The sequence below is a fragment of the Nannobrachium achirus genome (assembly GCF_963921795.1).
Source record: "Nannobrachium achirus genome assembly, chromosome: 8".
Taxonomy (NCBI): Eukaryota; Metazoa; Chordata; class Actinopteri; order Myctophiformes; family Myctophidae; genus Nannobrachium; species Nannobrachium achirus.
Genome location: NC_137817.1, coordinates 69,429,800 through 69,447,841, shown reverse-complemented (window position 1 = coordinate 69,447,841; position 18,042 = coordinate 69,429,800). Strand labels below are relative to the sequence as shown.

Here is an 18,042-nt window from a genome sequence, read left to right as displayed (position 1 = left end):
TCATCTACCTGAACTCTTCTCCCACTCTCTGGACATGAGTCGAACACTTGTGCATTAGGTTATGTGCAATAGGGCGATGTGCAATATGGTCAAAATGTAATTATTACTTTCTTTACTTAACCATATTTATCTATTTATTTAATTAATACTGCTCATCTCTGCATTTATTTATTACTGTACTCATTAATGCTGACATGTTTGCACTTTGGGTGAGATGTGAAAATACTTTTCGCTGTACTGTACTGTACTTGTACTGTACTGTACACTGACAATAAATTGAATCTCATCTCATCTCATCTCATGCAGTAGGCCATGGAAGATCCTCCACCCCAAATGTTTAAAATCGATATCATGGTGGAACTATTACACGCCTTTTTCCACCTAAATACATTACCCGCTTAAATTGTTTTCTACTACTACAGATTTGGTTAAAACTCATTTTATGGAGTCATGTGATAAACAGATTTGTCAAAATTGTAAACATTTCAAGTGCCATTTATACAATATAGATTGACATGGTAATCCTTGATAATCGTTGTGAAACATTTGTTTTGGCCTTACAAGAGTGCTGTCCCTTCCTGATATTAAAATTGACAAATGGGAGGGTGAGTGGGCAGACCACGTCATCATAGTCGGGGACCCACATGGCCAAAAGCTCAAAGAAAAGAGGGGTAACTGTGATTTTCTGCCGTACTTTTTATTTCTGTTTTATCTATTAGTTTGGTCATTAAGGTCCACAGAATGAGAGGCCTGCTCTGCCAGAAAGTTCGCGAAAAAAAGTTAGAGGCATTTTTGTGTAATAAAGCCTTCATTTTTTGACCCTGTGATATGAACTAGGTTTCCTTTCTTAAAGTGCTCATTAAGTTGTGTAGAATGTCAATAAATCATTCCCAGATACACAGAACACATGTGTGAACAACGCCAAGTCAAGACATAATCTCCCAAAGCCTTTCCAAATGATTTATAGCCATTTTATGTACAAAAATTTAACCGTTTCTTGCATTTGTCCCAATAATTTTATCTTTACTTCAATAGTAATCAACTTTGCCATGGCTTATGACATCAGGCAATGTTTCATCCTTTTCAGCAATCTTTATAGTTATTCCACACAAAATATTATTAAAATCAACCCTAAATTAAAGGAACTGTGGTGATTTTATTACCCTTATGCTCCAAATTCACATAACCTTTTTCTGGCAGAAAAAAACCTGTACCCCCTCAAAAAACAAAACAAACATGTAACACAACAAATTCAAGTATGGTTTTATCATAAACATTTAGCTGAATAAAATTAAATCTAATATCACGAAAATGAAAATAACTAACGATTAACTCATTCACTGTCAATGTCCTCAAGTATGAGTTCAACTCGTGAACATTTCTTGGGGTCCCCAGTGCAGAGGCATGCAATTACACACTTGGCCCCGGCTCTTGCACATGAGCATCCTCTTGTACACTTGCTCTTCTTGCAGTGGCAGTATTTGGTGCGTTTATATTCTGCAGGTTTGGCATCCTTCAGCATCATGGTTGCCACTAGCTTACCACTGACAAGCTCTCTCCCAAAGTTCAGGGTCAAAAAATGAAGGCTTTATTACACAAAAATGCCTCTAACTTTTTTTCGCGAACTTTCCGGCAGAGCAGGCCTCTCATTCTGTTGGGAAGCGCTCACTATCCCGACTATCCGCTGTTCCGACATGGTCGGCAGGTTAGTTACTTAGCGTCGGCAGGTTAGTTACTTAGCGTAAGGCAGGTTAGTTACTTAGCGTAAGGCAGGTTAGTTACTTAGCGTAAGGCAGGTTAGTTACTTAGCGTCGGCAGGTTAGTTACTGAGGTAAGGTTTACTGAGGTTAGGTTTAGGGTTGGGGGTAGAGTTAGGGTTATAGTTTTAGTGTCGGAATACCGGACCGTCGGAACTCTGATGCGGACCCCATTCTGTTGACCTTAATGACCAAACTAATAGATAAAACAGAAATAAAAAGTACGGCAGAACATCACAGGTCCTCTCCAATTTTGAGGACTGGGTCCCCGACTATCATGCTTAAAAAGTCACTATGACAACGCTGCGACGCGTTGTGAGCTTAGAGGTCGGCTATTTTCGGGGCTTGATACCACACACTAAACTAAGCATAATCAAGTCAATACTGGAGATGTGGTGTAATGGCATGGATTTCTACACAGAGAGGGACATCCTTTCAACATAAGATGCTGCATTCAAGTTCAGGAGAGTTTGGACAAGGCAGTTCTCTTGAATGCTGCCTTCAGGTATGGCATGGAAAGAGGGCATTTGCAATTCTTTCACCATGTTAAAATCGGCATTCATGGTCTGGACTTTTTACAGACATTAAAAGGGCAGGGCTCCAGCCCCCTTTGATGTCTATGTGTGCATGTTGGGCATATACTTGTGGCCGGGTCGGGACAGTGTGAGTTTGATGACGAGCAAAGTGGGTGTGGCTCTGGTAGGAGCGTGCATTTCAGCACGAGAGAGACAAACATTTCCTCGAGAGAGGCTGCAGAAAGCATTTACCCGAGGGGGACACGAACTCAGAGAGAGAGAGAGAGAGAGAGAGCAGCGGCGCCAGTTCACAAAAAGCTAAGGTATGGCAACATGACTGGTGTCTTGCACGCGCGCGACACCAGTCATGTTGCCATACCTTAGAAACAGGCACGATTACAGTACATTTTATTGTTTTCCCCTGTAGCCAAGGTATGGCAGCTGCCATAGCTTGCCATAACCAATTGACGCCTCTGAGAGAGAGAGAGAGAGAGAGAGAGAGAGAGAGAGAGAGAGAGAGAGAGAGAGAGAGAGAGAGAGAGAGAGAGATTGTGCATAGGGTTGACAAAGTACCCTGGTGAGTTGGTGTGGAGTTTAGCTTTCTTCCATAATGTCGCAAAAAACGTACACTTGCAAGTTTGACAACAAATCTGTTCACTTTCACTTTAATCTTTTTTATAAATCATCAACAAGCTCACAACACAATGCGTCACAAGCATTGTGAGCTTGTAGATCTGCTGTGCCAAATCTTGGCCATCTGGCCAGTGATGTATATCGGACCAGTTACCCATATATGGAGACCCCTGCATGATAGTCAACAATGTTATGTTAAAACATGCCCATATATGGGCATTACCAAATATGGGCATTCCCAGGTATGTCCTTAATATTGATGACAATGTGACAGGGATCTCCATATATGGGCATAAAACCTATGTTAATTAGTAAAGCCAAGCAGGGCCTTGGCGAGTTAGGGCCTGGGTTTGATGCCTGGCCTGGGGATCTCCATATATGGGCATAAGGGGGTACCAATATATTTTATGCCCATACATGGAGATCCCGATCTGAACCAGCCACACAGATATGGTCCATGTCTTGACCATCTGGCTAGTGATATATATCGATGACATCAGGGATCTTCATATATGGGCATAAAAGGGATTCTGGGGAATATCCATATAGAGCATCGCAGCGGAAGTGGTTTACTGGGGTCACTTAAAAATCGCCCATTCATTTTCCCCATAGACTTTTACAAAAAATATTTATAACAATTATGTTAAGCCTCGAACAAAGCTATCCAGAATGGCAGTGAATCATGAACATGAGACCTTTGTTTCTATGAAAAGAATGTTTTGAAAATCGCTAAACAAAGGGTATTTATTAAATGTCGTATATCAAATAATGTAATATTAAAATTATGTTTTCACATAGGATTAAAAGTTGTATGGTCATGATTCACTGCCATCCGGGATGGCTTGGGGCGAGGCTTAACATAATTGTTATAAATATTTTTGTAAAGGTCTATGGGGAAAATGAATGGGCGATTTTTAAGTGACCCCAGTAAACCACTTCCGCTGCGATGCTCTATATGGACTTTTACATAGGTGATGTCACCTGTGATATCGCCTGTGATGTCACAGTGATGTGTCAAGGGAACCAACCCATAGACTGTAAGTATTGTGTACACACACAGAGACATGCTGTGACTTTTCTCATGGTAAACAATTAATCCTGTCTAGACGTCATCAAATCTATTATGATTGTTTTCTGCAAGCAGAGTCACGGAGGGTAGATAGAGCAGCATGTAGCTCCATCTATTGGTGACACAAGGTACTGCATGGCTGGGTTATGTATCCTGGATTAGTGGTTCTCACACTTGGGTCTGGTGGCCCCCAGGGGTCCTTGAAGGGGTTCCTGGGGGTCCCCAGCTAAATGAATGGTTGTTAGAAACCAAAAGGACCCTACAGGCCTGTAACTCTGAGAGTGTACAAATGGACCCTTACAGATCTGTGACTCTGAGAGTGTACAAATCGAACCAAATGGGCCCTTGTATGTCTGCAACTCAGAGAGTGCACAAATGGAACCAAATGGACCCTTACAGGTCTGTAACTCTGAGAGTGAAAAAAAATTGTAAACTCTTAAATGAACCAAGAAATAAAACTGGTGTCAAACTGGTTGTCATTGAAAAAAAAAAAAAAGGTGTTTATCACTGTCCTAGGTCAATGGTTTTCAATCAGTTTGTGCCCAAAGCACAGATTTGATTGATTGATTGATGATGATTATTTACAAGCTGACACGTGAGTAAATGTACTTGCTTTCCTCCACTGAAGTCAAGATTAGCTGTCAAAGCAATGGTTTTAAACAGGGAATACATTCCTGTGGCCGTTAACTTTCAAAATGTATAAACAATTACATATTAACCCATAAAGGCCAGGAACGTGTCTTTGTCGCTTTAGAGTTTAACAGCTTTAACCATTATTGTATGCTTTAATTATTGAAAAATAGCAGATCTACAAGCTTGTAGATCTGCTATTTTTTTAAATTTGATTGGTTTGTGCAAATCATTGAATATATATTCTTTTATACTGTGCCGATCCCGAACTAGTTCGGCTTTATTTCAATCCAATACAATTTTTTTTTTATTAATTCACTTACCCCGAGCTGCTTGTAGAGTCGTGGGTGGTCCTGGCTCGCTAGCCGCTAGCCAGTTAGCCATTCTACTCTGTCCGACGATATATTCCATTAAAAATGGTTTAAAATACATTTTTGAGCTCCCCAATGTTCACCCGATGTTCGGCGCCGCTTCCGACGATGAGTACACGAGTGTGCCGATCCCGAAGTAGTCCGGCTTTTTTTAATTACATGAATAAAATGATAAGAGGCCTTCTGAAGCCTGGCCTGATTTTTCTAGCTACTAGCCGAAAGCTAGCAACCTCCCGGCCGGCCGTCATTTGCGAACGAAATCGCCAATCTCCGCCTAATCCAATGAAAGACCAATCTTTGAAGGCTTATATCTCTGGATTGTGTCTTTAGGGAAGCGGCGCGAGGTTTATTTACGGCGAAATCGCATCTTTCAGATGACAAAATGGGAATAGCCATTCTGTTAGCATTATCATCCGGGACATTTCCATGACGTGCATGAACATGCACACGTGAGGTCCTGGAAGGTGAGGTCCTGGAAGCTAAAGCGCTCGCCTATGAGAGATGCGCTGGCATTCTATGGCCCCTAGAGGGCGCTGGCACTCAATGAGTTAAAGCGAACATTTTAAACTCAAATCTTTTCTTCTGGGGGGTCCCTGGAACAAAATATGTTGAGATGGGGGCCTGTGGTATATACATATAATTCTAGGGGTCCTTGACAATAAAAAATATTTTTTGATTAACTTAATGTGTGACATCGTTTTCTCACTCAAACCAACATAAAGTTGTGAGCATGTAGATCGGCTATTTTCACAATAGAGCCGTGGTATACAAAATGTAATGCCTCAACTCTTAGTGCTCGTCTGGGTGGGGGGGGGGGGGGGGGGTACCCAGTTAAAACATGATTATTTTGGGGGTCGCGGCCTGAAAAGGTTGAGAACCAATGCTATAGCATACCTATTCTGCGGGGGGAACATTTACCCAAAAATATCAGATCTACAAGCATCTCACATCTAAGATCATCATATTGTAGATGACTATGTCCGGCAAAAAGGTTGGGTGTAGAGGGGAAGTAAAGAGCAGATCAAGTACAGAGACAAAGGTCAACTTTACTAAGTACTGGGGTTTGGGGGTTTTTCAGTCAATAAATGGCTGAATAAAGCTGAAAAAAGGGGGGTGTTTACTCGCGACATGGATCCCGAACCGTGATACAATGGTTCTCAACCTGTGGGTCGGGACCCAAATGATTTTGTGGGGTCCCCAGATGATTAGCTTAATGTGAAACATTGTTTTCTCACTCAACAGTAAACAAACCAACATATAAAATGTAAGTGTACAGAGGGTAAGTGATAATTTAAGGACTTTTTAATACATCTAAAATTACAAATTAAACATTGACCAAATTGTAAAATATTTCAGGCAGAAAATGTGAAAATAACAGATCTACATGCTCACAACGCCTCGCGTTGCGAGGCGTTGTGAGCAAGTAGATCTGCTATTTTCACAATAGAACCGTATTATACAAAATGTAATGCCTCAACTCTTTGCTAGTCAGGGTGGGGGGTCCCCAGTTAAAATATGATTATTTTGGGGGTCACAGCCTGAAAAGGTTGAGACCCTCTGGTCTAATATGCATATTAAACTAAGGGTCTTTGAAGTGAAAACAGTGTATTTTGCATTGAGTATCGATGATCTATATACAAAGTCTCTCATTAGCAATGCAGGAGCCTGTTCACAAGCATCACAATGGCTCTTGAGTAACAAGAATGCTACGGTGATTGCATCTATAACCACTTTACAAATCACTGATTGATGATCACATCAAACTTCTCAACCAACAGCTCAATCCCAATGAGCTTGTAGATCATCCATTTTCACTATTTGTCACATGACCAATATGTACAGAGCTTAAAAGGATGATTTCACTCCATCACTTCTGGGGTCATTTTAACGTCTACTCAAACTTTTTTGGAGCACCCCAGGCAGTTTTTAAATCGCTTGATTCAATATTTATATATTTTATATTGATCTGTCCAAACTCGCCCCAATTCCTATATAAACTAGGGATGGGACAATATGAGAATTTCATATCACGATTATTGTGACAAAAGAAATCGCAAATTACGATATTATCACGATAATCAAAATTCATTATCCTGGGGCGGAACATTTGCCAAAATATAGCCGATCTACAAGCTCACATTGTGACGCGTTGTGAGCTTGTAGATCGGCTATGTTTTGGCAAAGACATTTGATAGAGAGTGAAAAAAAGATTGTATCAAGTACGTATATTATATGTGCCTTTTACCAATTCTAGAGAGTTTAAATGGTACCGGCCGGGTATGCAGCTCAGCAAATAAAAGGTGAATTGATCCCAGTGCACGACGGAGGACGATATCACAACCAGTAAGACTCCCTAATCGGGAGATAAGCGACCGTAGGTCGGTTATCTCCACAAATAGGGCAAAAATTTGTTTTTCCAAAATCTCCCTGATCCATGTTGATGACATGAGTGTAGACATACTGTGTAGTGATTTTCGTGATTTTAGGGCAAAATCTCTAAGAGCAGTGTGAGCTGCAGTGGAGGGGGTCCTCCACTGGGGGCGTCACCACTTTTGCATCCATTCTGGAGCACCAGGAGTGGGTGGTCCCCAGGAATTCCCCGTGAGCAGCCCCGTTGGGGTGGTCATTTGGTCATTTTTGCACATTTGGTCATTTTTTACACCTGGATCTCCGGGGGTCCTTGGAGGTTGTAGTTTGGCAGGTAAGGAGTGTGTGTGCAAAATTTGGCATGGATGGGGGCAACGGTTGTGGAGATATGAGCAGGGCAAAAGTGTGACGTGTGACGTGTGACAGACAGACGGACGGACGGACGGACGGACGGACAGCCCGTGGAGGTTTTGATAGTAAATGCTCCCTACGGTCGCAATAAATTCAATCTCCACGATACAATTATCTTGAGTGTTTCTTATCAAGATAAATGATAATATAGCATATCGTCCCATCCCTAATATAAACCCATTATAACTCCATTTTATCATCCATTCATTCATGTGTAACTGTGTGCACATTTTTAATTTGCTTGGAGCCTGGAGTCCATCATGACTCAGGGACATAAGGAACAGATGGATGTGTTCATTCATTCATCCATTCGTAACTCTGGTAGAATACAAAATATAACCAAATGGATCCTTATACTGAATGGGTTTTTACATTCTCACACTCTTGCAATTAGACCTGACTCACGAAAATGAGGAACAAATGAATGCATTAGATCATTCATTTGTAACTCATTTGTAACAAATGGACCTTTATGGGTCCACTTGGTTACATTTCTAAACGTTTGCATTAGGGAGGTATAGGGAACAAATTGTCCATTTGCACACTCTCTCAGTTAGAAATGAAGGTTATTATAGTTCACCCCCCAAAAATCGTATTTTCTATCAATTACACAACCTATGATGTGCAAATATACCAAATAGACCTTTTTACGGTTCCAAGTTGGTTACAATTTCTACACATTTGCAGTAAATCACGAGTTAAAATAAGGAAGAGATAGCTTACCATGTGCGGGCCTCTTTTGGAGCGATGCTTTTGATCTGTTGTATGAATGTTTGGTAATTCTTAGCGCCAGCGGCTCTTGTTGATGTCGGTGTGTCCTTATTAGCATCCATGTTGGGAGAGAGTGTGTGGGTGTGTGTGTGAGTGTGTCTGTGTGTGTCTGTTCTTTAAATGCTCTCAAGCAACTTAAAGATCTTCAAGTGCTGAATGATTAACAATGGCACAAGCACAGGGCGAAGGTCACCTCTCTCTCTCTCTCTCTCCCCCCCCCCTCTCTCTCTCTGATGAAATGATTGTGGTCTTTGTCATAATAATGCAACATCAGGATTTTCATATCTTTAAGATGTTCCCTCCATGAAATGGACTGTCACAAGTTTTGCTTTTACTGCAAAAGTCATTAAATGTATACGTGAAGTGACTAAAAAAGCCTTCCACAAAAGAAGTCAATCCTTTGTCATGTTCTCTTTTTTTATTATTATAGAGAAATAGCAAAAAGAGGACTTACATTTCAGTTTTCTGTTTTATATTATGCATCTAGTTTCAAGCAGTAGCCCAAATGGGCATGTTACGTTTGTGACGTTATTGAACGTGTGAGGTACAGAGCTTTGAAATCTGCTGTATTTACAGTAATATCAAGAACTCAATCAGTAATACCAAATGACCCAGCTTAGGACCATGCACTGTTTCTAAACAGAGATATGGCTGGACAATGACTATGCCTACGTATATGCCTATATTTAAGCAAAACCTATTATTGGTCAAATAGTGTGGGCTTCCAATTTACATGGTTGAAACTTTGTAGAAGTGCATGATATTGATTTGAGATACTTTTTGTGCGTGTGTCGAAGGGTTCCCAGTTCGATCCTGGGCTCCCCCAGAGTTAGTGTTGAAGAGTCCTTGAGCAAGACTCTGTCTGAACCCCTAGTAGTTACTCCTGATTACCAAAAACTGCCATAGACCAAAAGTCCTGTTTGACACCATAAACCTTATTCTCACCCCCACAGTAAACGCCAACCAGGAGGTTTCCCACACCACCTGCGAAGTTTTCATGCAGTTCTTCATAAACAAGGTAACCATTATCAGGTCAAACATTCCATCCACCCCTAGTAACCATCTTACTTTTCTCACGCCAACTGCCACCTTATCCCACTTCCAGCCTATATCTCTCTCCTCCCTGTTGACCACTGTCTCCCAAATGAAATCCACAACTTGCTCAACTGACATCATTCCCTCACACCTCACAAAGGAGGCATTTGACAGCCTTGGCCCCAGCGTCCTGTCCATCATAAACAGATGCCTGATTTCAGGCCATGTCCCGCCATATTTCAAACATGCCATAGTCCAACCCATCCTAAAAAAAAACAGCCTAGACCCCACAGTTCCAGAAAACTTCCGTCCAATCTCAAAACTCCCGTTCTTGTCTAAAGTTCTGGAGAAGGTTGTGCTCTCACAACTACAATCTTTCCTGGAAGCGAATTCCTCCCTTGAGGTTTTCCAGTCAGGGTTTCGTCCCCTACACAGCACAGAGACAGCGCTCCTAAAGGTCACAAATGACCTATTCAGGACCGTTGACCGTGGTGACTGCGCCATTTTAGTGCTGCTGGACCTTACTGCAGCTTTTGATACTGTTGATTATGCCATTCTACTCTCACGACTGGAGCGAGAGGTTGGCATCCAGGGACCTGCTCTGAGATGGTTTAGATCCTATCTCTCTGGCAGGTCTTTTCAGGTTGAAATAGGAAATGCATCATCCTCCACCGCCCCCCTCTCCTGCGGTGTTCCCCAGGGGTCAATCCTCGGCCCATTATTATTCTCTCTGTACATGCTCCCGCTAGGTCCCATAATCAAAAAACATGGCATTTCCTATCATCTATACGCAGATGACACTCAACTGTATTTTCCACTCAAACAAGACAACAACCACTCACTGAACCCCCTCCTAGACTGCCTCACCGATATTAAATCTTGGATGGCAAACAACTTTCTCATGCTAAACGACAATAAAACCGAAGTCATCCTTTTTGGCCCCCCTCACAAAACAACCATCATTGCCACTTCCCTTGGACCACTCACCTGCAAACCCCACGTTAAAGACCTAGGTGTGATATTGGACTCCTCCCTTAAATTTGACAAACAGATCAATGCTGTCGTTAAAGGAGCTTTCTTCCAGTTAAGGCAGATCACTAAAATAAAACCCTTTCTCTCCAGGCCTGATCTGGAGAGGGTCATGCATGCTCTAATAACATCAAGGCTTGACTATTGCAATTCCCTCTACTCAGGTGTTTCTAGCGCCTCCCTCTCCAGACTACAGCTGGTTCAAAACTCAACTGCCAGGCTCCTGACTGGCACCCGCAGGTGGGACCACATCTCCCCCGTTTTATCCACCCTTCATTGGCTCCCTGTCAAATTCAGAATACAATTTAAAATCCTTCTGTTCACCTATAAAGCCCAATTTAATTTAGCACCACCCTACATATCAAATCTCATTGAACCCCCCGATTCCACCAGGCCACTACGATCAGCAGACCACATGCGCTTAAAGGTCCCATTCACAAACCGGAAATTAGGTGATCGTGCCTTTTCGGTTGCCGCACCAGTCTTATGGAACACCTTGCCTCTGACCGTAAAATCAGCATCTTCCCTGGCCATTTTTAAAACCAGATTAAAAACGTATCTATTTTCACTGGCCTTTTAAAACCACATTCTGTATATATACCACTTATTAACCCATTTTACTTGTGTAATTTTTGATGTTTTTTGTTTTGTTTCTTGCACTGTATTCTTATCTGTAATTATTGCATATGTTCTACTGTTTTATCTTGTATGTTGTGCAGCACTTTGGTTGACCCTGGTGGTTTTTAAAATGTGCTATATAAATAAAATTGACTTGACTTGACTTGACTTGATGAGCAGGTTGGTGCCTTGCATGGTTTCCTCTGCCATCGGTGTATGAATGTGTGTGTGAATACATGGGTGAATGTAATGCACAATCTATGTAAACGCGCCTTGGAAAAAGGTGCTATATAAATGGACCATTTACCATTGGGGGGGCTAATAACCAATTATTAAGGGGGGCTAATAACCAATTGTTAGGGGGGCATATGACCAATATAGACATCCTTTTCTGGAGAATCTTGAAAGTGTTCACAGCCTTTCCATCTGATACACCAGAGGGAGCACCCCCACCATCCCACCCCTATTGTTTTGCAGGGAGACACCCTATAGCCCCCTTCCTTTTTATAATAAATAGTATTGGACTATGCTCTGAGACAAGAAGGGAGCAGGAGCTCTGCGTACCTCTGCGTACCACCATTTGAGAAACACTGGTCTACGAGACAGTCAGGAGGATGAGACTATAGCCACTGCCACCGACACCGAGAACTCTCGGCCAAAAAGCTTACACTGTGGGAACCAACACACGGGTGGTCAAGAGGACGTCCCACACCTACCTACATGGACATACTAAAGAAAGATGCTGGTGCAGAAAACACAAATAAGCTGGCCGGAGGATGACATAGACATAAAGAGAGTTCCAATTTTAGGACCGGTGCTGGGGACTCCCGTTGGGAGCAAGTGGCGGCCGCCCTGTGGTATTGATTATTTGGTGTTGCTTTTGGTTTGTTTGGTGTTATTGGGGTGCCAATACCCTGGGCTGGTCGGCCTGCTCATCTGCCCCCAGCACTGTCCATTTTGTATACAGTGTATGTATGTATCAGGGGCATAGTTCCGCCCATTTAAAACTAATCCAATACGGAACTAAAACTTCCTATGTTTGGCCGCTAGTTGCGCTGTTTTCCCCCCGCGAGGTACCAAAAAGAATGTGTCTACATTGGACCCCATTCGTTTTCCCCTTTGATTTTCTAACCATAATAAACGTTGTCATAAATACTTTATGGTTCCTGTCCCTAGTGAAAAACTCCCTTTCAATCACCATGATATGCGTTTTGAGCAAATATGGTCCCATTCATGTTAAATGTTATGATACATTTGCGGGGGGAGTGGCCAACTAAGCTGATACCAGCCGGCTGTGTTCTTCTTCGTGTGCTGTATTTCAGGAGGCTCCGACCACATTCTCCCATGTATCCCTGCGGTTCCACGTGACCGTTGGCAGCCAATAGCATTCCTTGTGATACCTGGGGTACCAAAATGATATGTATTCGGTGCCGCACTGTGAGCTTGTATATTCTATTTTTCAATTGATAAAAATAATAAAGGCCCCTCCATCTTGGGCCCTAGTAACGCAGTCAGCCCCCCCACCCTGTCAATTGAATAAAAGCTATTTTTGAGATTTTGTAAAACACGTTTTCTCTTGTACGACAAACCTTGTGGGTAATTCATGTCATTTTCATTATATTCCCCAAAAAACAACCCAAATCCTCTGCTTTGCGGATTGGCCCAGCTTTGACATGACGTCACAACATCCAATATAAGGAGTAACGCGCCAAATAGCAATATTTGACAATCCATTCTGGGACCAAGTGGAAAACAAAACAACAGAGTATTAGTAAGCCACTCATATCTGAGTGGTTTTCTCCCCTAACGGTCAGGGAGAAATCCAGAAAGATCTTTTTACAGAGCAAGATTCAACAAATCCACTCAACTTTGACCAACAGGGGTAGCTTGTGTGTGAAATGCACTGGGTCGTTCATCTGAAAGAAGGACCAAAGAAATATGATCATGCTGCTGTGGCCGTTGGACATAAGGTGTACTCCTTCGGGGGCTACGTTAACACGAAGGACAGGGACCAGATTGGTGTGCACGTCTTCAACACAGTGTCTTTGTGCTGGGTCAAGTTGCCCCCGGTGACAAACAGAAGAGGAGAACGTCCCGTTGACGTTCCCTCCATGCGCAGGGGCCACGCGGCCGTGCTGATAGATGACGTCATCTACATCTGGGGGGGAATAGTGAGCGTCGAGGTAGGGGACGCCGGCAACGCGATCGGGACTAGTTCTGATCCCATTGCCACCAGGGGGGGAAAGTGCTGCAACGTGCTTTACGCCTTTGATGTCACCACCCACCGGTGGTTCAAGCCCAGGGTTTCCGGGGCCGTCCCAGAGGCCAGGTGCTTGCACTCGGCCTGCGTCTCGGGGAAGATCATGTACATCTTCGGAGGTTACCAGCAGGACAGATGCACTAATGACATTTACAAGTGGGACACCACCACTAGGATCTGGTCCTTAGTCAACGGCAGAGGCGCTCCGCCGCCCGCGTCGTCGTGCCACTCGGCCACCATCATCGGGACGAAGATGTTCGTGTTCGGAGGAAGCATCATCGAGGACAAGATCTACTACAACGACATCAGCGTGTTTGACACGGAGGCCAACTGCTGGCTGAGCGTGCCTTCCCCGCGGCTCCTCCCGGAGCGGCGCGGGGAGCACTCCGCCTTCTCCTACAACGGACAGCTGTACATTTTCGGCGGGCACAACGTGGTCCTGGACCAGGCCATCAACGACCTGTGGAAGTTCTGCCCGCGGACTTTCTCCTGGAAGAAGGTGGAGCCCAAGGGGAAAGGCCCGTGCTCCTGGGTCTACATGATGTGCTGCTGCATGGTGGGTGACCGCGTCATCCTCTTCGGACGGTACCGAAGCCGCTACATGCCGGCGGACGTCGAGGATCTCGAGGGCGAGGGCGAGGACGAGGTCAAGATGACTGACGACCTGTACATCTTGGACTTGAGTCCCAGCCTTAAGACGTTGTGCAAGCTGGCGGTCGTTCAGCGCGGCCTGGAGCAGTCTGGACTGCCCCGTGACATCCGCTGGGAACTGGAAGCCATGACCACCAACAGCAACGTTGTATTATCATAATAATGTCATGCCACATGCCCCACCATTTACAATCTAAATCAATGTTTCTCAAACTTTTACATTTCAAGGTCTCCCCTTAACTCTGACAGTAAACAGGGTGGAATGGAACCAAATGGATTTGGTTCCATTTGTTTACTGTCAAAGTTACAGACTTATATGGGTCAATTTGAACCCCCATAAAGGAGCCCACAGAGTCTCTGGAATCCACTTTTTTCCTCTTCCCTTTGGCACAGTCTGAGGTTGAGCGATGGTTTTATGTTTTGTCAAGTCCACTGAATGTTTTTATTTTATTACTAATATTTTTTAATCTATCTAAATACTCTCCTAGACCACTTCATTCAGTTGTTTGTTTTCTTCAGTTTCTCTTTACTTTTTTAACATTTTGCTACTGTGACTTTTAATTTGATCATTCTATTGTGTTTTATGTGTTTTGCCTTTTATTTTGCTTTTGTGGACTCGTCGGTAGGTGCTTCTCAAAGTGGGGTCTGTGGACTCCCAGGTTCCTTGAAAGCAAAATGACAGCTATAGGAACCAGACAGACCCTTATGAGGTTCCATTTGTAAGAGTTTACAAATAGAACCAAATAGTCCCTTATGGGTCTGTAACTCTTAGAATGTACACATGGAACCAAATGGACCCGTAGTCCATTTGGTTCCATTTGTACTCTCTCAGAGTTATGGAGGTCCTTGACATCAAAAGGTTTCAGTCATCCACGGATGTCTCCAGTCATCTCCATCCTCCATACATCATGGCTACCTCACCAGTTCTACCTCTGCATCTTTATTTAGTATGCCCACATTGCATGGTTGTCATGTATTTTTCGTTTGTTCGCCCTAGACGGGGAAGCACTTTGGGTCAACTCCTCTTGTTTTTACATAATAAAATAACAGATGACTTGACCTGACATGGCAGAGAACAAGTTCCAGACAATGGAACAGAAGATGAAGAGGACATTTACAGCAAAGGTGGAGAACTTTATGTTTGTTTATTTTGTTCAGTTTTTTTGTGTGCTTTTGTTTTTAGTTTTTATATTTGTCTTTTTTTCCATTCTCTTTTTTTGTGCACAATGGTCATTTAAGACTCTTTGAGACTCTGCTAGGGGGTAAAAAAGAATAAACCTTTTGTTAAACCTGGGCTCAAGGTCCAAATCAAATGAAGAGTGTGAAAATTATTGAAATGGTACTTTTAGTTCAGTTTCGAGCGTTTCACAATCCGGAGGGGCACTCAGTTAATTCAAACTCTATGCGTTTTTAATGTATTTTTGTCTGAAAACATTATTCCGGTTGTCTCCAGAACAATCACTCTGACATTCCATAGGAGTTGGCTTGTGTTGCTGCAGTGGATGGGGGTTCCTAGTTAGTGTGGTTGCCCCTACAGGGCAGTCACATTATAATAGACTTTTATTCCATCCATTTTTTTTGCAACGCTACCCCTCGCACAGTTTTGGTGGCACACACTTGCCTAATCGGTTCCTTGCATTTTGCTAAGAGATATGTTATATAGTTTAATATATAATATGTATATGTGAATTAATCTTCTCCATTGACTTTAATTAAAATGTTTAACTTTTCCCAAATATGGAGATGACTGATATCATAGATGTCTGACATCACAGACCACATGAGACTGACACAATATGTCCATATATGGGCATTCCAAGATATGTGCTTAATATTGATGACATCACTTGGCCAGATGTAGGCCACGCTTCATTTATGGCCCGGACATTTTTTGGGGCCCGGATAAATCCAGATGTTGGAGCTTAAAGGACAACTCCACCATAAATCATGTCTAGGCTCATTCTCCTACTTATATTGATCCAAAAAGACTGTCCATGGGGTCTATTAGGCAGAAATGCCCCTGTTGTCCAGTTCCCAGAGCAGAACCCAGCAGCTCTCATAGCATAGAGTGGAGCCTATAAGCCTATTACTTTTAGCCTACACTATTTGTTGTGGTCAAAAGTGTTTTTATTTTTCATGAATGTGGTACTAGTTGTCATTACAAACACATACATGTCATGTCCCACAGAAGCCATCACACTCTGCTAAACAGATGTTATGTGTTATGCCAAGTCCCGGAAAAGATGCCCTGTGATTGGCCAGTGCAGTCACTTTCATTGGCACTTGTGCCAAATGATCACCCCAAAACATGATTTATGAGATTGTGGTGGCTTGTATATGGGACAACCAAGGCATGAATGTGTTTGTAATGACAACTAGTACCACATTCATGAAAAAGAAAATCACTTTTGAACACAACAAATAGTGTAAAAGCGATAGGCTTATAGGCTCCACTCTATGCTATGACAGCTGCTGCGTTCTGAAGGGGAAACTGGACAACAAGGGCATTTCTGCCTAATAGACCCCATGGACAGTCTTTTTGGATCAATATAAGTAGGAAAATGAGCCTAGAAGTGATTTAGGGCGGAGTTGTCCTTTAACTCCTTCCAGGAGCACCACTTGTAGTTTGGCTATTTTCACAATATTTAACTGATATGGAATCGAGTCAAACTACATGTAATGCCTACAATTCCAAGTGCTTAAAATAAATGTTAAAGGAGTAGTTCATCCCCCGCATTCCTAAGACAAAAATATGAATTATCCTCTTGAGCCCCATTGCCCCCGCCGGCGGGGGCAAAAGGTGTTGACCTCTGAACAGCTGTCAATAAATGTCAATAAATCAATAGAGACCAAATCAAACTACAATTTCTTTGTTGATTATTGTTACAGTGCACCTACAGCATAGTAATCAGCTGCCATTGTACTTTTCATCCATACATTACTCCTATTACAGTATTATTACTACTTATTGTTACTCGTTTTTATCATTTTTCACCCTATACTTTAACATTACTAATATTACAGCACTACTCTCACTAAACCATCTGTAGAGTTTACATAGTTTGCAATATATTCATACAATTTTGCCTATCAATTGGTGACACCTTGGTGAACAATTTTTCTATTCAATATTTATGTTTTAAATGAGGTCTTGAGGCTCATTCACTATTCAGAAGGCAACATTTCCATAGGCGGAGGTCTTTTTCAATCATCTTTTCCTTGGTAAATGATCACAGCAGGACAATTTGGTCAGAGAAATGTGATGTTTTACACTGCATTTGTGAATTTTCAGGGGTTAGCTGACATTTGGTGAGTCAAGAGTAGCCACAATCATGGTAGTTTTGTGTCCACAACTGTTCCAATTTGGGCATAGATTTTAGGCGGATTTTCCCCCTGGACCCCCCTGGGGCTTAAGAGGATATTAAATTTACCCCCATTGATTCTGTATGGGGACCCAATGGGGGTGAATTAACTATAATAATTTTTTATTGGTCTTAGGAATGCGACAAATACAAAACATTATTATTCAACTCAAGTCTCCATGGTGTGACTAATCAATAGAAACTAGACCAGGTCAACCTGGTTGTGCCAGACCCCCTGTCTGTCATCATCATTTATGACATCATGCCTTTTGTAGGCATGTCATCATCATGTCATCATCATATATACCCTTTATATAGAAAACCCGGACCGACATTTGCTTATGTAGGCCTACCCATTTCATGGGTCTGGCAAAAAGTCATTTTGGGGGTGAACTACTCCTTTAAATATCTCTATATTCTGATAGTCAGTGTTTGTTCAGTAACAGGAGTCTCCATGTCTCTCCAGCTCTTTAGTTAACAAAAAATGCATTTTGTTCAAAACGGACCAATCCTGCAAATTTTGGAAGCCAATGTTAGCCATTTAGGATCGAATATGAAATATC

At 42.5% G+C, this 18,042-nt stretch overlaps 1 protein-coding gene across 1 annotated transcript; it reads left to right on the top strand.

The window, feature by feature from the left end:
- Window positions 1-13,104: 13,104 nt before the first annotated feature.
- LOC308290299 (kelch domain-containing protein 3-like) lies at window positions 13,105-14,277 on the top strand (the record flags this gene model as incomplete). The annotated part of the gene is made up of 1 exon (XM_080732084.1): window positions 13,105-14,277. One exon carries the CDS (start codon window positions 13,105-13,107, stop codon window positions 14,275-14,277), a length of 1,173 nt encoding a protein of 390 aa, XP_080588210.1.
- Between the last annotated feature and the right edge of the window lie 3,765 nt (window positions 14,278-18,042).